At 44.7% G+C, this 21,911-nt stretch overlaps 1 protein-coding gene across 1 annotated transcript in view; it reads right to left on the bottom strand.

Moving 5' to 3' along the window:
• LOC140188398 (PALM2-AKAP2 fusion protein-like) overlaps window positions 1-19,704 on the bottom strand; it is a 55,319-nt gene extending 35,615 nt beyond the window's left edge. The window contains 4 exon segments of the mRNA XM_072244630.1: window positions 1,995-2,045; window positions 19,281-19,304; window positions 19,307-19,411; window positions 19,413-19,704. Coding sequence (XP_072100731.1) covers window positions 1,995-2,045; window positions 19,281-19,304; window positions 19,307-19,411; window positions 19,413-19,469 — 237 coding nt within the window. The 5' untranslated portion in view covers window positions 19,470-19,704.
• Between the last annotated feature and the right edge of the window lie 2,207 nt (window positions 19,705-21,911).

Below are 21,911 nucleotides of genomic sequence, written 5' to 3'. Positions count from 1 at the left end.
ACAATAAGATGCAAGATCAAAATGAGATAGATTGGGAGGTCGAGTCCATCTTATCATACCAGGGAACCATTTAATAGTCTTATACCTATGGGTTAACAGCTGTCCTTAACCCTGGGGTCTGATGGGAGAGGGGAAGAGAGAAAATGTCCAGGGTGGATGAGATCCTTGATTATGCTGGCTGCTTTACTGAGGCAGCGAGAAGTGTAGACAGAGTCCATGGAAGTGAGGAAGTAGATTGTGGGGGATATTTGTGGTGGGATGGAGAGAGATATTTTAAAGAGCAATAGACTTACCAGATGGGGAAAGCAGAATAGGTAATCGGGGGTGGAATGAGAAAGAGGTGGTAAGGTCTTGAAGTGGAAGACTTTGCAAATATGTGATGGCAGAAAATTCCTTCTAGTCAGAGCTGAACATCATGCAAGCGGTCTGAAGATTCAGCGTGCGTGGAGGATGAAGAGAGCAAGTGATGGTGCAGGTGGGTGAATCCACACGCCTTCAGGATCATAACACAGATGAAAAGAGGATCATAACGCAGATGAAGAGAGGGCTCGTGACAGATCAGCAGATTCACTGAAACAACAGTACAGGGACAAGAAGAAAAGCAATTGTAAGCAATTCTTTTATGCATGGAGCATGGATGGATAAGAATGAGTCTGCTTGGCAAATTAGTTACATTACAGAATTAGTAGCACTGTTCTGGACCATTGATCCCGATGGCAGAGGTGGGTTCAATTACAACTTTTAAGAAAAATTTTGGACTGGTACAAAGATAGGAAAGTTTTGGAGAAATGCAGACTAATTCCAGACAAATAGGTCTAGCTCAAGTAAGTAACATGGTTGCCAGGGCTGAAGGACCCATTTCCATGCTGCAGAGCTCCATAGCTCTATAAACAGGATTTTTCATCATACCACAGGAACTGGGAAATTTAAATTCAATTCAGTAGATAAATTTGAATGAATAAATAAATAAAAGAAGCCAGGTGAGTATTATCCCAGCCATGATGATAGAGAGGTAATGAAGGGTCAATCTTATCAAAAGATTCAGAAACATTGAGGAGGTACCATCTGCCTTGTCAGCATTATTCTGGATGACATAGGTGACATTGATGGGAGAAATTTCAGACCTGCCATAGATGCAGAATGTTGATTGCAGGTCATACAAATAAGAGATCTCAGCACGGGACGTAAACTTTGGAGAATGCAACACATTTGGTAATTGAGAGAAAAGTTAGGGGATGGGACTGTAATATGCTAAATTGAAGAGTTCAAGGGTTATTTTTATCTTTTCATTTTCATCGAAGACTTGTTTGTTAGTCAGGGAAATCATGGCAATGGAGTGGGTCAAATGAGGCAGGGAATTCTGACAAAGGCTCCCTTAATATTCCCACTGGAGAAAAGGGAGCATTGGAAATGCTTGAAACACTAGCCCGTTGGAAGCTGCTGGCAGGAACTGGGACAAGTTTATATGTCAGTCTTAAGGCAGTGCCATCTGGACATGCAATTCCACAGTCACACATGTTCCCCACTGGGACCACTGTAACACAAGGGCACAGACACAATGTCAGTTCCCTTTGATGACCTTTACCTTCTAAACACAAACTGACAGCTGTTACCACAGTTCCAAACCCTGCACAACTAATGTCAGAGAGAGGAAGGGAACATAAAATGAATCTTTTTAATCCAAGAAAATCTTTCTTGGATTTTTTTAAATTTCTGGAGACTCCACGTCTGTGAAGAAAGCTCCACTTCCTCAGGATGCTAAAGAAATCTGGCACATCCCCATTGCACCGCACCAATTTTTATTGTTGCACCACAGAAAGTAGTCTATCTGGATGCAATACATCTTGTTAAGGCAACTGTTCTGCCCGTATCTGCAAGGAGCTGCAGAGTGATGTGGACAAAGTTCAGCACATCACAGAAACTAGCCTCCTCTCAATGGACTATACTTTTTATTGCCTGAACAAACAGCCAGTGTAATTAAATACCCTTCCCACCCTAGACGTCCTCTCTTCTCCCTTCTCCAACCAGGCGGAAGATAGAAAAGCCTGAAAGCACATGCAAGGGTCAAGGACATATTTTATCCCACCTTAAATTATTAAATAATTCCCTAGTATGGTAAGATGAATTCGCGACTTCACAATCTGCTTCATTGTGATCTTGACCTTATTGTCTACCTGCATTGCACTTTCTCTGTAGCTGTTACACTGTTCTGCATTGCCTTTGCTTTATCTTGTACTACCTCAATGCACTATGTAATGATTTGATCTGTATGAACAGCATGCAAGGTAAGTTGTTCACTGTGCCTCACTACATATGACAGTAATAAGCCAATGCTATTACCAGTTGCAAAAGGCTTAGAATGGTCCCATGCATTTTATAATGTACAGGAATGACTTAACATAAATGCAAGAAGCTTCCAGTTTGCTCAGAACCTGGGCACATGGTAGACAATGTGGAGGAACACTTTAAACTCTGTAAGATCTTGCAATGTGTTTGCTCTCAGTGTGTCTGTGGGGCAATGGTGCTGTAGCTTCCAGTGACCAATGTCTTAGTGCTGCCATGGTCTGGAAGCCAAGGCAGTGTCCTGGAAATCATAGTGCTCAACTCATCTGGCCCCAAAGCGCGCCAGCAGATGAGGCCACCTCTCTGTTCTCCATATGACTGGGTTCAATCCCGCCACTGTCTGCAAGGAGCTTCTATGTTCTTCCTGTGACCACAAGTGTTTCCTCTGGGTGCACCAGTTTCCTCTCGCATCACAAAGATATATGGGTTAGTAGGTTAATTGGTCACACGGGTACAATTGGGCAGCACCAAGACAAAAGGCCTGTTTCTGTGCTGTAATATTCTATGGTTCACTGGTTTATTGGGCCAGTTATCATGCTGTATCTCTAAACAAATAAATAATTAAAATTCTCCCAGCTCCACATATTCAATCGCCTCATCCCACGAAGGTCCCACGAAGTGACCTTACCAGCCTAACCTGTGACTAACTAAAAAAAAGGCACTCCTTACTCCAGCCAGACTCATTCCCTGTCAATTACTACCATTGCCACAATAGGTCCACAGTGGAATCAATCTCACTGGCTCCCCACTCGGCTTTGAAACACATGGACAATAGTAATACCGATGTCAGACTGGTGTTTATTGATTACAGCTTAGTGTTCAACTCCCTCAGTACTAATCAATCTGTACCTCCCTCTGCAACTGGATCCCTGACTTCCTCATGAGGAGACCACAGTCAATGCAAATTAGAAATAATATCTCCTCCTTGTCGACAACCAACACTGGCATAGCTCAAGGATGTGTGCTTAGCCCTTTGCTGTATTCTCTCTACATCCATAACTGCATGGCTATGCACGGGTCAAACACCATCTATAAATTTGACAATGACACATTTATTGTTGGCAGAATTTCAGATGGTGACAAGGTGGTATACAGGAGTGGGATGGATCAGTTAGTTGAGTGGTGTCATACCAAAATCTTTCACTCAATGTCAGTAATACTAAGGAATCGATTGTGGACTTTAGGAAGGGAAGTTAAGGGAATATCAAGGGATCACCAGTGGAAAGGATTGCTGGGTGTCCTCATCTCTAAAAACCTATCCTGGGCCCAGTGTATTGATGCCATTATCAAGAAGGCATGCCAGCAGCTACACTTCATTAAGAGTTTGAGGAGACTGGTATGTCACCTAAGACTCTAGTAAATTTCTATAAATGTACATAGAGAGAGTCTAACTGGTTGCATCATCGTCTGGTATGGAGGGGCCACTGCAGAGGATCGGAAAAAGCTGCAGAAAGTTGTAAACAGTCAGCTCCATCGTGGGCACTGGCCTCTCCAGCATCCAGGACATCTTCAAAAGGTGATGCCTCAAAAAGGCATCTATCATTAAGGACACCTGTTGCTGACACTTGTTGCAATCAAGGAGGAGGACCAGGAAACACACAAAATGCTGGAGACTAGGCAGCATCTATGGAAAAGAGTATGGTTGACGTTTCCGTCCGAAGACACACAATTCAATATTTTAGGAACAGCTTCTTCCCCTCCACCAGATTTCTGAATGGACAATGAATCCATATACACTACTTCACTACTTTTTTTCTTTATTTTGCTCTCTTGTTACACTATTTATTTAATTTTATATATATTTTCTTATTGTATATTATATATTGTAATCTATTGCTACCGTAAGACTACAAATTTCATGATGTATGCCAGTGATATTAAACCCGATTCTGATAAAACTGTGGAAAACTATCCTAAAAACATTTGCCTGGAAAATAGTTAAGCATTCAGTTAAAATGTTAATACTTGACCATTTTTCAGGCAAATGTGTTTGGATTAAAGGGTTAAGTAGTCAGTTCACAGCAAGGAGAAGCACATGGAACTACAGGGACATCCGAAACCCAGGGCAGAAAGCCTTTCCTTTGATCTTCAGTGGTAGACTGTGCAAAGGAATCCACGCCACTTCAAATGGGTAATCACTTATCCAGTGACCCCCCTAGTTCTAGATTCTCACACTGAGTTAACATCCTCTCCATATCCACAATCAGGATCTCTCAAGATATGCTTCATTTGTTCCTGCACACTCTTCTAAACTCTGCTGGATAAGTCCAGCCTTTTCATGCTCTGCTTAGCAGCGTAGTGGTTAGCATGACGCTATTACAGCTTGGGGCATCGGAGTTCAATTTCAATGTCATCTGTAAGGAGTCTGTACGTCCTCCCCATAGAATGTTTGGGTTTTCTCCGGGTCCTCTGGTTTTCTCCCACGGTCCAAAGGTGGACCGGTTAATAGGTTGATTTGTCATTGTAAATTGTTCTGTGATAAGGCTAGGGTTAAATCTGGAGTTGCTATGCGAAGCGGTTCAAAGGGCTGGAACAACTTATTCTGCACCGTAACTCTGAATAAAATTATAAAACAACCATATATATTAGTCTCATAATTCAGAATGACTTCCCTTCCTTAAGCAGACATCCCATCCTGCAAAAACTCATTTCAGGGAGGTAGCACCATCAATTTGCTGGAGACTCCCGGAACTTCCGGGAGAGGTGGGATGTCTGCAATAGAGTAGCTCCTTAGCAGCTAGCCAGCTAGTTAAAATAACGTTAGCTATGCTAATGAACAAATGACACCTGTTAAACTCACCTCAACATGTCTTTTACAGTCTTAACCCACCATGGGCAATAGAAAAGTCACTGTTGCAAACAGTGCAGTGAGCAACACTGGCATTATTTTTGACCCCTGTTAGGCGGGGTACACTTTAGTGTAGTCTGGGGTGACGTACATTTTATATTTTCTTTTTTTGGAACACTCTGCCATGGCACGCTCTCTCTCTCTCTCACTCTTGCACTCGCTCTCATGCTCTCTCTCTCTCTCTCTCTCTCTCTCTCTCTTGCACTCTCTCTCTCTCTCTCGTGCTCGCTCTCGCGCTCGTTCTCAAAAAATTGATTTCCAGGATATTGTATATAATTTGTGGGCATCAGGGAGCCACTATTAATATGCGGGAGACTCCCGGAACTTCCGGCAGAGGTGGGATGTCTGCTTAAGTGCAGTGTACAGAGTCTCTCCAATGCCCAAAATAACTTAAGCTTCTTTTGTATTCAGTTCCACTCACACTAAAGAATAACATTCTGTTAACACCTCGAATTACTTGCGATGTCTGCACACTATACTGTAAAAGTACAAGATGGGATAGAGTTTATCAAATGTGTTCAGGAAAGTTTCCTTATCAGTATGCAGAAGTCTCAAAGGGAGAGCATGCGATAGTGGATCTGCTATTAGGCAATGAGAGAGCAGGTGACAGAAATTTGTGTAGGCGAACACTTTGCATCCACAATGGCATTAATTTCAAAGTAAATATTCAAAGAGATAGGTCTGGTCTGTGGAATGAGGTTGTAAATTGGAGACAGGCCAATTTTGATGGTATCAGAAATGATCTGGCATGTGTGAATTGGGACACACTGTTCTCTGGCAAACTTACTTGGAAAGTGGGAGGCCTTCAAAACCAAATTTTGAGAGTACAAAGCTTTCCTGTGCCTGTCAGAATAAAAGGTAAAGATAACAACTGTAGGGAACCATGGTTTTCAAGAGATATTGAGGCTCTGGTTAAGAGAAAAAAGGAGGTACATAGCAGGTATAGGCGAGTAGGAACAAATTAGATGCTTATGGGATATAAGAAATGCAAGAGAACACTTAAGCAAGATATTTAAAACATCCTTAGCAACAGGAGAGGTACCCGGAGGATTGCAGGATAGCCAGTGTTGCTCTGCTATTTTAAAAAAAGGCCCTAAACAGAAGCCAGGAAGTTATAGGCTGGTGAGTCTGACATCAGTTGTGGGAAAGTTATTGGCTGGTATTCTAAGACACCAGATATATAAGTATTTGGATAGCCATGGACTGATAAAGGATAGTCAGCATAGCTCCATGCATGGTCTAACCAATCTTATAGAGTTTTTCGAGGCAGATACCAGGAAAAGTGGATGAAGGTCAAGGCAGTAGATAATGTCTACATGGACATTTGACAAGCTCCCACATGGTCAAAAAGGTTCAATTACTCGGCATTCAGGAGTGGGAATCATCCCTTTAATTGGTATTGATCTTTTATCCAGTATTCTACTGGACACATGTTCATCTTTGGAAGGTGGTATGGGCAAAATGTTAATGTTGTGACCCACTTATTCTGCCTCCTTCTGACAGACTCCGGGTGTATGAGCGTGTGTGCAGGCATACTTGTCACATGGTAGACACCAACATTGACATCAGAGCCGCTGTCTGTAACGAGTTTACATGTTCTCTCCGTGATTGTGTGGGATTGCTCCGAATGCTCCGCTTTCCTCCCACAGACATATTGGTCATTGTAAACTGTCCCGTGGTTAGGCTAGGGTTAACTTGGGGTTGCCAGAATCGGTGTGGTTCGAATAGGTCGATAAACAAGATGTCCTCATGAACTGTGGGTATTATATTTCAAACCTATAGAGCCTCTTACTGACAAAACATATGTGTGATACACAAAATTTTGTCTTGAAAGTCTACACAGGCACTCAGTTAGATGCCTATCTGTGAAGACATGTTAGCAGAACAGACAAGAGGCATCTGATAGCAAAGGAAAACTCTCCTTTGCTTCAGAACTGAAGCAAAACGATAAACTTTTGATATATTTGAAAAAAATACCCTTTGACTTCCCAATAAATCTCCAATACAGAACAAAGATCAGCGAGAAATACATTCCAATCTCATGACCAAATTAAATTGTTGATCGTAAATCTACTGATATCATTTGAAAAATTCAGGGGCGTTTTAATTAGAGAGTTGCAGAGATGTCAGGCAGCTCAAAGACGAAGTTTAACTATTACGTGTTATCTACAGGGTAAGGGTGTCATCACTGGACTATGTACACCTCTGATAAACAGAATTCCAGGAATATTGCCATCCGAAACATGTCATTGCCCAATGGTATGCACTCTACCAGCCGCCCATGAACTGCACGCAGTGGAGGCCAATAACAGTCTAACCGAGCAAAGGGCAAAGCTAAACTATTCCACTTGCTCCTTCCCCTCATTTACTGAGCTTGTGCAACTGCCGATTACTTACTGCTCTGGCATCCAATTTCTGCACGAAACGGGAGGGGAGAAGATTAAATTATCTCTGTAAAAAAATCCAACAAAATGAGCCAGATGGTATCAACCTATTAAATGTAGAGCCAAGTGGTTCAGCTCGAAGTGCTGCTGCATCAGTGTGGACAAGTGGTCGACAAACCGTACTGCAGGAGCAATGCAGGGGTCTGGGTCAGCCAGCCTGCGGTTTGCTGCCCCACCCCATCAAAATTTGGCTGCAAAGGGAGGTGTAAAAGGCTTGGTGGGTGGGGGTGGGGTCAGCGTCACAGAGGCTCGGGGAGGGGGTCAGCGTCAGAGGCTTGGGGGGGGGGTCAGCGTCACAGTGGTTCGGGGGGGTCAGCGTCACAGAGGATCGGGGTGGGTGGGGGGTGGTGGTATCACAAAGCCAGAAATCGGAAACAGAACCTGGAGGTTGGTTTAAGGGAAGTGGAATCACAGGAATGGAACAAGGCATGGATGCAGCAGCAGTTGAGGACCTGAGCCACAGGAAAAGGATTGAACAGGCTCGGACTTTAATCAGCATGGGAGAATGAGAGGGGATCTTATAGAAGTATACAAAGTGATGAGGGGTATAGATAGGGTAAATATATGAATGCTTTTTCCCCTGAGGTTGGGTGAAATTCAAACTAGAGATCATAGGTTTAGGGTGAAAGGTGTAATTTTTAAAGGGAATCTGAGGGGGAACCTCTTCACTCAGTGTCCTGCGAGTGTAGAACAAGCTGCTGGGGAGGTGGTAGATGCAGGTTCAATTACAACATTTAAGAGAAGTTTGAAGAGGTACATGGTTGGGAGGTGGAGATATGGAAGGCTGTGGACCAGGTGTGGGTAGATGGGACTCAGCAAAAAATTAGGTCAGCACAGACTAGACAGGCCAAAGGGCATGTTTCTCTGCTGTAGAGCACTATGACTCAGAGGTTTTGTGGGTGGGGTGGAGATCACAGCAGCAAGTACCTTCCCAAGTAAGTGTTTCTCAGATCAGTGCTGCATTGTGAAGACCCACCTATCCCAGAGGCGCCTTGTTTGAGTTCCCTGGTCCAGGAGTCAAAGACCCAACAGGAGTATTGCAGGGCAATGATACCACCCCGTGCATTCCTGACACAAGAACCGTGTCACCATCTCAAGGAAATCCTTAACGCAATTTCACATCAGTATGACTTCATCTAGAAGTGGTGGCAAATGAGATTTTTTTTCTGGATTAAAACAATGTTCAGTTGTACCTCATGTAACTGTATGTTCAGTTTTGGGCCCCTGATTTTAGAAAGGATATACTGACATTGGAGAGGGTTCAGAGAAGAGTCACGAGAATGATTCCAGGAATGAAAGGGTTACCATATGAGGAACGTCTGGCAGCTCGTGAGCTGTATTCCCTGGAGTTTAGGAGAATGAGGGGGGATCTCGTAGAAACATTCCAAATTTAAAAAGGCCTGAACAGATTAGATATGGCAAAGTTACTTCCCATGGTAGGGGATTCTAGGACAAGAGGGCACAACTTCAGGATTGAAGGGCATCCTTTTAGAACTGAGATGCAGAGAAATTACTTTAGTCAGAGGGTGGTAAATTTGTGGAATTTATTGCCATGAGCGGCTGTGGAGGCCAAGTCATTGGGTGTATTTAAGACAGAGATAGATAGGTTCTTGATTAGCCAGGATATTAAATGGTATAAGGAGAAGGCAGGGGAGAGGGGATGACTGAAAGAATTGGATCAGCCCATGATTAAATGGCAGAGCAGACTCAATGGGCTGAATGGCCTACTTCTGCTCCTTTATCTTATGGTCTTATGATCACCTTGACCACCATCTCTGTGTAAAAAATTTATCTCTGACTTCTTTCCTAAACTTTCCTCTACTCACGCTGAACAGATGTCCTTTGGTATTGATCTTTGCTGGCCTGGGAAAAAGTGCTGACTGTCCATTCTATCTATGCCTCATACGAAATTGACAGGACTTTTTACTGCCTTGTTAGTCTCCACACTATGGCAATATCACAACCTTGGCCAGGAATCACCAAGATATAGGTGTAGTTGTTGTCAGATTGGGACTGATCTCCGACCCAGGACTGTAGATGTTTACATGACTGTTTGAAGTCTGAATCCTCAGTTCAAACAAAGGCAATTATAAAAAAAAAAACAGAAGTCAACGTAGAGAGTTATCTGCAGAGAAACAGGCCATTCAGCCCACCATTTGCATGCTGACCAGTTGGTTGAGGTAGATTAAAAGGTATTGCGGTAATCAAACAAAAATGAACATTTAAAATAATTTATAATTTTCAACCAATGTAAAATTCCTCTGAGAAATGAAATCATAACTGGATAAACATTACTTCCATAGAGAACTAGAGGAACTAAGGATAGCCTGGACGTTTCACTGGAAAAGTTGTGATTGCTCTCCGGGGACCAAAGGAAGTTTGAGGAAATATGATAGAGATGTGTAGCATCATGGAATTATAGACTGGGCTAATAGACAGGAACTATTCCAGTTACTGCAGCTGATATTTCAAGGATCTGGAACACAGGTTAGGACATAAGTACGGGTAATATGAGGAAGTATTTGCTTTTGGTTGACATGGAGGAATTCTTCAAAAGTGCATAAGAACGGGAGTCTTCTGCTGCGCCTGATTCAATCAAAACCATTACTGTCAGTCTCTCTGTGCACTTTGCTGCAGATATGACTGCACTTTGAAGGGAATTCATTGGCTGCGAAATACTTGGAAGTTTCCTGAGAAACTTGATTAAACACTAACGAAATGCAAAGCTCTTTCTTTTAACTGCATATTGGTGAATGAAGAGCTGTCGAAAATGTCAATCAACTGCACTAGGCTCAAGGCATTTACCCAGACTGAGATCCGCTGTTCAGGAGTTCACAGTACTTTATGTAACCAGTCCACAGTAACCGTGTTTCTCGCCGGTGGCAAACAGCCATTGATCTCTGGTTTACAGTGGTACTTTCTCCACATTCAATGGACAATTCTTTGCAATTTCTGCCATCTGTTATAAGATTTCAGCACTGGATGCATATTGCCCTCCCTCCCCTTCTGCATTTTGAAGGGATTCACTGATCCACTGTGATTTTATACAGAGAGAGAAGCATAATCTGGTCCTATCTGTTCCTCCTCCTGCTACATTAATTCATTCGGTCTCAGCCTATCAGAGATATTTCCTTTGTTCTGCCATTCTGCCCCCACCTTTCTCCTACTGAAAACTAGCTCCTTTTTTCTCTGACCTGGTTTGGATGAAGGATTCCAGACCAGAAAAAGTCAATAACACAGTTATTGACTTTAGCATTTGCAGTTTTTAAACACAAGTTAAAATAGTGCCAATTTTAGCTCAGTTCTTGCTAACATCATAATGGTGTCCAGAGGAAGGTTTTAATCATCCTGCAAAAGGAATTTAAACTACTTTGACCTGGTAGCTTTGCCTCTGTCAAGGATCCACTGTAACTTCAGCATATATACTGTGGAACCCAATGTATGCACGCTAAAGATCCAATTGCTTACACACTGAAAGGACAGAAGATCTTATATTACTGCCATCTTTTATGAACAAGAGAAAGGCAATTGTCTTTCCCTACCTTTCTCAATGACTGAAGCACTTAACCATAACATTCACAGTATAACTGGATCAGATCACATTCACACTCATCCCTCCAGCCAAGATCATCCACAACAGCCTGACATCCAAATCTGCAGCAAAATCTCAGCTGTTTCTGAAGGATCGACCGCATCTACCACTGCAGCCCCTTGTGTTGTCATAAATAATAACTTCTCCTTGCTGACAGTCAAAACTAGCACACCGGAAGGATGCATGCCTAACCCACTGCTCTACTCTCTCTACACACGTGGCTGTGTGGCAGAATATCAGACAGTCATAAGGATTGAGCACTGTTGCACTCAATGTCATTAAGACCAAAGATTTGATTGTGGGTTTTAGGAAGGGGGAGTTGAGGGAACACACACCAATCCTCATTGAGGGATCAGCAGTGTAAAGTGTGAGCGGTTTTAAGTTCCTGGGTGTCAACATCTCTGAGGATCTACCCAGGGCCCAACATATTAATGCAATTACAAATGACACACAACAGCAGCTACATTTCATAGGAGTTTGAGCAGGAGTATGTCAGTAAAGACACTCACAAATTTCTACACATGTACTGTGCAGAGCATTGCAACTGGTTGCATCACATTTTGGTATGGAAGAGCCACAGCACAGGATCAGAAAGAGCTACAGAAAGTTCAAACTCAGTCAGCTCAAAAAGGCTGCATCCATCATTAAGGACCCCTACCACCCAGGCATACCTTCTTCTCATTGCTACCATCAAGGAGGAGGTACAGGAGCCTGAAGACACACACTCAATGTTTCAGGAACAGCTTCTTCTGCTCCACCATCAGATTTCTGACTGAACAATGAACCCACGAACACTACCTCACTATTTTTTTCTTTTTTTGCTCTCTTTTTGTACTACTTATTCAATTACATTTTTTATATTTTCTTATTGCAATTTATAATTTTTATTAAGTACTGCACTGTACTGCTGCCACAAAACAACAAATTTCATGACAGGTGCCAAAGATATTAAACCTGAATCTGATTAGTGTTTCACTTTCAGGTGCTGAAGTTCCCATTTTCTTGCCCTATTTATTTATCTTCCTGAGGAACAGGAAACAGAATCTAAGGCATATATTTCTGGAGGAAGTCACCAACGAGTACTTAAGGTTGACAAGTGCGGGCAGGATGGTAGTTCAGGTTCCTCTTGGGATTTCAGGGTACCGAATTGTCTCCCGGATGACTACATCTGCAGGACGTGCACCCAGTTTCAGCTCCTGACTGACAAGGTCAAGAAAGTGGAGCTGGATGCACTCAGGACCATCCGGGAGGCAGAAAACTTCAAAGACTTTTATTGAGGTGGTCAAACCCAGAGTGTAGGCTTCAGATAGTAGATGGGTGACCATCAGGGGAGTCAGCAGTCAGTGCAGGGTTCCCCTGTGACCATTCCCCTCAGCAACAAATATACTCCTTTGAATACTGTTGGGGGGCGGGGGGGGGAAATGACCTATCCGGGAACAGCAGTAGCAGCCAGGCCAGTGACACTGCAGCCGGCAGTGAAGGGTAAAGTCAAGCAGGGTGAAGGTGATAGGAGACTCGATAGGTAGGGGCATGCACAGCAGATTCTGTGGCCATGAAAGAGAAGCCAGGATGGTGTGTTGCCTCCCAGGTGCTAGAGTCCAAGATGTTTCAGAGCAGCTGCAGAAGATTCTTGAGGGAGAGTGATCAGCCAGAGGTTGTAGTGCAATGAAGGTCGAAAAGGGGAAAAGAGGTCATCTGCAGTGAGTATAGGCAGTTAGGGAAGAGACAGAAGGGCAGGACTTCCAAAGTGGTAATTTCTGGATTACTCCCAGTACCATGAGCTAGACAGGACAGAAATAGGGTTACAGATGAATGAGTGGGTGCAGGGAACAGGTTTCAGATTTCTGGATTATTGGGATCTCTTCTGGAGAACATATGACCTTTACAAGAAGGACTGGTTACACCTGAACCATTGGGGTACCAACAGGTTTGCTAGAGCCATTGAGGAGGGTTTAAACCAGGGTTCCTAACATTTTTTATGCCATGAACCCTACCATTAACCGAGGGGTCCTTGGACCAATTAAACGGTTTCCTAACTTGTCTGTCCCTATCCCTCTCCAATGCTATGGTAAAGGAGATAGAATTGTGATCACTATCTCCAAAATGCTCTCCCACTGAGATATCTGACACCTGACCAGATTCATTTCCCAATACCAGATCAAGTACAGCCTCTCATCTTGTAGGTTTATCTACTTATTGTGTCAAGAAACCTTCCTGGGCACAGCTAACAAACTCCACCCCATCTAAACCCCTTGCTCTAGGGAGATGCCAATCAATATTTGGGAAATTAAAATCTCCCACCACGACAACCTGGTTATTATTACACCTTTCAAGAATCTGTCTCCCTATCTGCTCTTCGATGTCCCTGTTACTATTGCGCGGTCTATAAAAAAACACCTAGTAGAGTTTTTGACCCCTTCCTGCTCCTAACTTCTACCCACAGAGAGTCAGTCGACAATCCCTCCACGACTTCCTCCTTTTCTGCAGCCGTGACACTATCTCTGATCAGCAGTACCACTTTTGCCTCGCTCCCTGTCCTATCTGAAACATCTAAAGCCTGACACTCTAAGTAACCATTCCTGCACCTGAGCCATCCAATTCTCTGTAATGGCCACAACATCATTGCCCCAAGTACTGATCCATGCTCTAAGCTCATCTGCTTTGTTCATAATACTCCTTGCATCAAAATAGACACATCTCAAACCACCAGTCTGAGAGCATCTCTTCTCTATGACCTGCCTATCCTCCCTCTCGCACTGTATATATGTGAGCCAACCACCCCTTCCTCTGTCTCTTCAGTTCGGTTCCCACCCCCTATCAATTCTAGTTTAAACTCTCCCCAATAGCCTTAGCAAACTTCCCTGCCAGGACATTGGTCCCCCTCAGATTCAAGTGCAACCTGTCCTTTTTGTACAGATCATGCCTGCCCCAAAAGAGATCCCAATGATCCAGAAATCTGAATCCCTGCCCCCTGCTCCAATCCCTCAGTCACGCATTTATCCTCCACCTCTTTCTATTCCTATACTCACTGTCAGGTGGCACAGGCAGTAATCCCCAGATTACTACCTTTGAGGTCCTGCTTTTCAACTTCCTAACTCTCTGTAGTGTGTTTTCAAGACTTCCTCCCTTTTCCTACCTATTACGGTTGGAAGTTTGACATCCGAAGATACACATTGTATCAAACCAACAGGCAAGTAGGCAAAGGGGTGGTGTGACTCCGTTGGTTAAAAAAAATCCTTAGAAATAGGTGACATAGGATTGGAAGATGTAGAATCCTCGTAGGTAGAGTTAAGAAACAGCAAGGGTAAAAAGACCCTGATGGGAATTGTATACAGATCTCCAAATAGCCAGAATGTGAGATATAAATTTCAATGGGAAACAGAAAAAGCATGCAATAAGGGCAATGCTACAATAGGCATGGGAAGTTTCAATATGCAGGTAGGTAGGAAAAATCAGGTTGGTACTGGATCCCAAGAGAGGAAATTTGTGGAATGCCTACAAGATGTCTTTTTAGAGAAGCTTGTAGTTGAGCCCAGTAGGGGAAAGACAATTCTGGTTTGGGTGTTGCGTAATGAATCAGATTTGATTAGGCAGCTTAAGGTAAAGTTTTTAAAATCTAACAGAAAGCAACTAAAAAAACACATAAGGAGAGAAAAGATGAAATATGAAGGTATGCTAGCCAATTATATCAAATATGAAAAAAGTTTTATCATATCTATAAAGAGAGAGGTGTGAATGATGGGGGATGAAGAAGTAACGGATGAACTTAAATATTTTGCATCAGTCTTCGCTGTGGTAGACACTAGCAGTATACCAGATATTTGAGAATGTTGGGGTAGAAGTGAGTGTTGATGCTATTACTAAGGAGAACATGCTTGGGAAACTGAAAGGTCTGAAGGTAGGTAAGTCATCTGGACCGGATGGATTACAACCCAGGTTTCTGAAAGGGGGTAGCTGAAGAGGTTGTGGAGGCATTAGTAATGATCTTTCAAGAATTACTAGATTCTGGAATGGTTCTGGTGGACTGGAAATTTGCAAGTGTCACTCCACTCTTTAAGAAGAGAGGGAAGCAGAAGAAAGGAAATTATAGGCTAGTTAGCCTAACCTCATTGGTTGGAAAGATATTGAAGTCCATTTTTAAGTATGAGGTTTCGAATACATGGAGGCACATGATAAAGTAGGTCAAAATCAGTATGGTTTTCTTGAGGGAAAATCCTGTCCAACAAATCTGTTAGAATTCTCTAAAGAAATAACAGGCAGGATAGACAAAGGAGAGTTGGTGGATGTTATTTATTTGGATTTTCAGGATTTTTACAAGATGGTGCACACGAGGCTGCACAACAAGATAAGACTCACCAGAAGGTGGTGAATCTGTGGATTTCATTGCCATGGACAGCTATAAAGGCCAAGTTATGGGGTACATTTAAGTGGAGGTTGATAGGTCCTTGATTAACCAGGGCATCAAAGATTATGAAGGGAAGGAGGAGAATGGGGTTAAGAGGGAAAATATATCAGCAAGTACAGAATGGCCTAATTCTGCTCCTATGTCTTATGGTCCAGATTGTAGCATGGACAGAAAATTGACTGACTGGCAGGAGGCAGAATCAGAATAAAGGGGCCTAATCTGATTGGCTGCTGATCACTTGTGGTTTTTTTTCCACAGCGGTCTATATTGGGACCACTTTTTTCTGAGTTTTGAATTTTCTCCAGTTTAGAAAATAATCTACACCAGGGGTTCAAAACCTGGGGTCCAAGATCTCTTATCTAATGGCATTAAAAAAGTTGGGAACCCCTGGTCTACACCTTTTCTTTCCTTCTAGCAAAGTGGATGACCATACAGTTTCCTACGCTATATTCCATCTGCCACTTCTTTGGGCATTTTCCCAATCTGTCCAAGTCTTTCCTTACCACGGACTCAACCTGCAAGTTAATCCTGCACAAGGACTCCCAAGTATCTTTACATAGTGATGAGCTGAGGGATGAACTGGGCTTTGCCACACTCCATGGAGACAGTGATAGAAAAACCCAACCTGGGAAGTCTAGTTCAATGGCAACCTAGGTTTATATAGCAGCATCAGCACAGTAAAGTGATTCACAGGTGTTCTAATAAACATGATTTGGAAATGTCAGAATAAGAGACAAAATCAAAATAAAGAAAAAGCTGCAGATATTGGTAATCCGAAATAAAGGGTGAGTTTTCTGGAAAGACTCAACAGATGAAGCAGCAGCTGCCCAGACAGATGTTGATCCAGACAGAAGATGATGTGCTGCACATGAGGCTTGCATTGGACCTCTTTGGCTGATTAAACACAAGGGAGGACGGTGGATAATGGGAGAAAGGGAATGAGAAGAGACACCAGGGGAGATGTCAGGTAAGTGAAGAGAAGAGATAAGAGGCCAGAGTGGGGAACTGAAGAAGAGGGAAGGGGGGAGTGGAAAATATTACTGGAAGCTGGAGAAATCAATGTTCATGTCATCAGCTTGGAGGCTACCCAGACAGAATATGAGATGTTGCTTCTACAACCTGAGAATGGATTCATCATGGCAGAAAAGGAGGGCATGAACTGACATGCTAAATGGGAATGGGAATGGGAATTGAAGTGGTTGGCCACCAGGAAATTCTGCTCTTTGCAATGGAGCTTAAGTGCTCAATCTACATCAGGTCTTACTGTAGAGGAGGCCACACTGGGAACACTGGATACAGTAGACTATCCCAACAGAGTTGCAGGTAAAGTGTTACCTCACCTGGAAGAACTGTTTGGGGCCCTGAATGGAGGTGAGAGAAGAGGCGAATGGGCAGGTGTAACACTTGCCAGAAGGGAGATTAGTGGAGAGGGACACATGGACGCATGATCGAGGTGTGGAGAGTAAAGACTTGCTCTTGCTCTCTCAGAGCGGAGGTATGAGAGCAGAGCAGAGGGAAAATGAACGAATGGCAGTCAAGGGCTCTGCCTGCCAACTGGATGAAGAGCTGATCATTACTCTTGCACTCCCAGAAGACTATAGACCATAAGATATAGGAGCAGAATTAGGCTATTTGGCCCATCGAGTCTGCTCCACCATTCAATCATTGCTGGTCATTTTTTTTCTCCTCCTCAACCCCATTTCCCAGCCTTCTCCCCATAACCTTTGCTGCCATGTCCAATCAAGAATTTATCGATCTTGCTTAAATACACTCAATGACCTGGCATCCACAACTGCTTGTGGCAATAAATTCCACAAATTCACCACCCTCTGGCTAAAGAAATTTCTCTGCATCTCTGTTTTGAATGGACACCCCTCTATCCTAAGGCTGTGCCCTCTTGTCCTAGACTCTCCCACCATGGGAAACATCCTTTCCATATCTACTCTGTCTAGGCCTTTCAATGTATGAAAGGTTTCAATGAGATCCCCCTCATCCTTCTAAATTCCAGTGCGTACAGACCCAGAGCTATCAAACGTTCCTTGCACGATAACCATTTCATTCATGGAATTATCCTTGTGAACCTCCTCTGGACCCTCTCCAATGCCAGCATATCTTTTCTAAGATGAGCAGCCCAAAACTGTTCACAATACTCAAGGTAAGGCCTTATAAAGCCTCAGCATCACATCCCTGTTCTTGTATTCTAGACCTCTTGAAATGAATGCTAACATGGCATTTGCCTTCCTCACCACTGAATCAACCTGCAAGTTAACCTTCAGGGTGTTCTGCAGAAGGACTCCCAGGTCCCTTTGTACCTCAGATTTTTGGGTTTTCTCCTCATTTAGAAAATAGTCTCCACATTTATTTCTACTACCAAAGTGCATGACCATGCATTTTCCAACATTATATTTCATTTGCCACTTTCTTGCCCATTCTCCTAATCTGTCTAAGTCCTTCTGCATCCCACCTCAACACTACCTGCCCCTCCACCAATCTTCGTATCCTTTGCAAACTTGGCAACAAAGCCATCTATGGAATCATATAAATCACCAATACACAGCATAAAAAGAAGTGGTCCCAACACTGACCCCTGCAGAACACCACTAGTCACTGGCAGCCAACCAGACAAGGATCCTTTTATTCCCACTCGGCCAATCAGCCAATGCTCTAACCATTTTAGTAATTTTCCTGTAATACCATAGGCTATTAACTTGGTAAGTAGCCTCATGTGTGGCACCTTGTCAAAGGCCTTCTTAAAGTCCAAATATACAGCATCCACTGCATCCTCTTTATCTATCCTACTAGTAATCTCCTCAAAGAATTCCAACAAGTTTATCAGACAGGATTTTCCCATAAGGAAACCAAGCTAACTTTGTCCTATCTTGTCTTGTGTCACCAAGTACTCCATCACCTTATCCTTACCAACTGACTCTAACATCTTCCCAACCACTGAGGTCAGGCTAACTAATTTCCTTTCTGCTGCCTTCCTCCTTTCTTAAAGAGTGGAGTGACATTTGTAATTCTTCAGTCCTCTGGCACCATGCCAGAGTCCAATAATTTTTGAAAGATCATTTCTAATGCCGCCACAAGCTCTAACGCTACCCCTTTCAGAACCCTAGGTATGCCGATATCAACCACTTCTCCAACCAAACGGTGCCTCAGCCCCGGGCACCCACCGGCTCTGTATGGGACTATACAGATTGCATACACTGCACCCACAGTGAAGATGGCCTTCACTCTCTCCGACCATCGCATCCCCATGCAACTCCAGCAAGTCTGACAAAGACGATTGTCCTTTCAGAAATCCACCTGAATTTCTTCATTTGGTGGAACGTTTCTGGGAGTCAACCTATCAATCCCGTGCTACAATTCCAGCACGCTCCTTGCCACCACTGGCCTGATACTCGAAAGGAAGAGAGGCAACAGCAGCTCAAGTCCGGAGCACGATATTGGTTTAAGAACGCTCAGCGCGTCAGGCAGCGCCTGCGGTGGAGGCGGTCAGAGTTTCTCCATCGGAGGGATGGGAGGGTTTTGGTCCGCTCTTTGCTTCACACGCACGGTTAAACAAGTAGGACTGGTTATTTACCGATCAACGCTGGAAATGGACAGACCCTGAGCCCCCGCTCCCCGCACCACTCCCCGGACGCTTACGCACCTGGCGGGATTTCTGATCGGCCGCTCGGTGAGGACGGCCGGTCTTCTCGCAGTCTGACGCCGCCGCAATGTCCAGAGTCCATGAGCGCGGCCGGGCCACACCCATCAGCAGCGGCGGGGGTGGAGGACAAGGGCGAGGTCCATCCGCTTCCAGGAAGGCTGGATCTCGTACGGGACAGGGATCATACAGAGCCGAGATTCTCTGTCCGAGACACCCCCTCCCCTCCGCAAAGGGGCTAGTTCACATCCGAGACCCGAGGAGAAGAGACACCCGGGACCCTGGGGGGAGGAGAGATCCGGATCTGGGGGGAATGGGGAAAGAGAGACTGAGGACCCCGGGAGGGTAGATTGGGAGAGTGTTCCGGAACCTGGATGTTGTGGGGGATAGAGAAATACCGGGGGGGGGGGTGCGGGGAGAGAGACCTGATACCCGTGGGAATGGGGGTTGAGAGACCCACGATCCGAGTGGAGAGGGTCCGGTGACCTGGCTGGGTAGGGGGAAAGAAAGACCTGGAATCAGGATGGGTCAGGACAGAGCCCCGAGACCCAAGGGGTGGTGAAGAAGAGAGTCCTGGGACTTGGGGTTGGGGGGGTGGGAGTTGAGGCTCCCGGTCCTGGGTGGAGGGAGAGACCCGGGATCCTTGGAGTGGGGGGGGGGGAGGAGACCCCGGGATCCTGGAGAGTTTGGGAGTGGGGGGAGAGAGACCGGGACACAGACCCCCACCCCCACCCCCACCCCGACCCCGGGAAGGCTAGTGGCTCGATCCCATTTTCCGCCTGCTAAATATTGGGGAATTTAACGCAAATTGTGAACGGAGAGCAGAGACTTAGCAGGTCAGCCACTGGATGTGGAGAGAGGAGGAGAGGTGAGTGACGGGAACAACACCCCGACTCTCGCTGTCCAATCCGCTGATGATTTCTATTGCGCTCAACAGTCGCTTTGATTCCTGCCCCGAGTAGTGTGGGAGAGAACATCACTTCGGATCCACCTTAAACGGAGGGGAATGGGCCTGTGGAGTGGGGGCGGGGCGGGGCGGGGGGGGGGGGCGGTGTCGTTCCTCACTGCAGCAGTCGGGGCCAGCAAATGTGAAAGTGTGGCTGGAAGTTGGGTGGGGAATGGTGCTGTCTGAATGATGAATGGGGTGGGGGATGCTCAGTGTGTGAGGAGGTGGTGGATGTCTGAGGGGTTGTGGACGGTGATGGGGAGTTAGGGATGGAAACTGAGGTTGGTGGTGGTAGTTGGGGTAAGATGGTGGGGATTAGGTGTGAGAAGGTGGGTGGTGTGGGAAGTGAGGTTGTGTGGTGTGGTGTGCAGTTACCTTGGTAAGGAGAATGGTGAGGGGGTGGTGGTGTGGGTGGATTTCTTGAGGTGTAGTGGTCAGGGTCTCTTACATCCATTCAAACACAGTTTGGGATGTGGCAGTGACTCCCCTGGACTTGCCTCCCTAGGTCCTCGGGCATCAGGTCTCCCTGCCTTCTTCCCCCACTGCCAACTGGACCAATTTTCAACCTGATAATTATAATGGAGACTAGTCCTTTCACTGCAGAGATGTGAACATGGAAATTATTGGGATCAAGCACTCTTTTCCACCATGTGAAACAGCATGCCGGCCACTCAGTATCATTTGTTAGCTGCCCCCTGAATCACCAGTCATTTATCTGAGGCGAGAAAACCATTTCAAGCAGAGAAGTACCCACGTCCATCAGTAGACCACCAAAAATGCATAATTAATGAAAACTGAGAGATTATGTTAAGGTTGCTGGTGAACGAGACCCTGACGAAGGGTCTCGGCCTGAAACGTCGACTGTACCTCTTCCTAGAGATGCTGCCTGGCCTGCTGCATTCACCAGCAACTTTGATGTGTGTTGCTTGAATTTCCAGCATCTGCAGAAGTCCTCATGTTTGAGATTATGTTAAGTCTTTGAAACAATTAGCTTGATGAACAAGCCAGAAATCTCTTGGCTAATACCAGTGAATAATTTAATTGGATGAATTTTTACTACTGGTTTCTATAGACTCCTCAGACAAACAGGACGTCCCATTAAGTAGCTATACCTCCCTTCTCTCTAAGCGGGATAGATGATTGTAACGGCTAGGTATGAATCAGTAGGTTTGAGGTGCCCTGAGGCACAATCTCTCGAAGTGTCTGGGAGACGGGGTTCAGAGAGGAGCACTCCAGAAATGGGAGATATATGGTTGACTATTCCAAAGATGAGTTATCTAGGCTTCAAGCATCAAAGTTCCAGGCACTGGGAGTGCAAAATGGTTTCACACTTCACGTGATGTGGCGATTTCTCTGGAGGGCAATTATTCTTGGGTCATTTTCTTCTAACCATCTCCTCTCCCTGAACTGCCATCTCCATTCTCTCCCTAGCTTGAAAAGTGACTTTGTTTAGCCAATCCAGTCTGGTCCTCAGGAACAATGAAAGTTGGAGCAGATATTAGAATAGACTTGGTGGGGTGGGGGAGTGGGTTTGTGGGCAGAGTTAGGACAGTTAGAGAGTCTCTGAAGGACAGAATTTATGTTCATTTGGGAAGGCGGGGACTGATGAGAGTTGTAGAGACATACAGCATGGAAGTATGTCCTCCAGGTCATCAAACACCCACTACATGCATCCTACTATATT

The sequence above is a fragment of the Mobula birostris genome, chromosome 26 (assembly GCF_030028105.1).
Source record: "Mobula birostris isolate sMobBir1 chromosome 26, sMobBir1.hap1, whole genome shotgun sequence".
NCBI lineage: Eukaryota > Metazoa > Chordata > Chondrichthyes > Myliobatiformes > Myliobatidae > Mobula > Mobula birostris.
The sequence above is the reverse complement of the archived record's forward strand: the minus strand, read 5'-3'. Positions and strand labels throughout refer to the sequence as shown.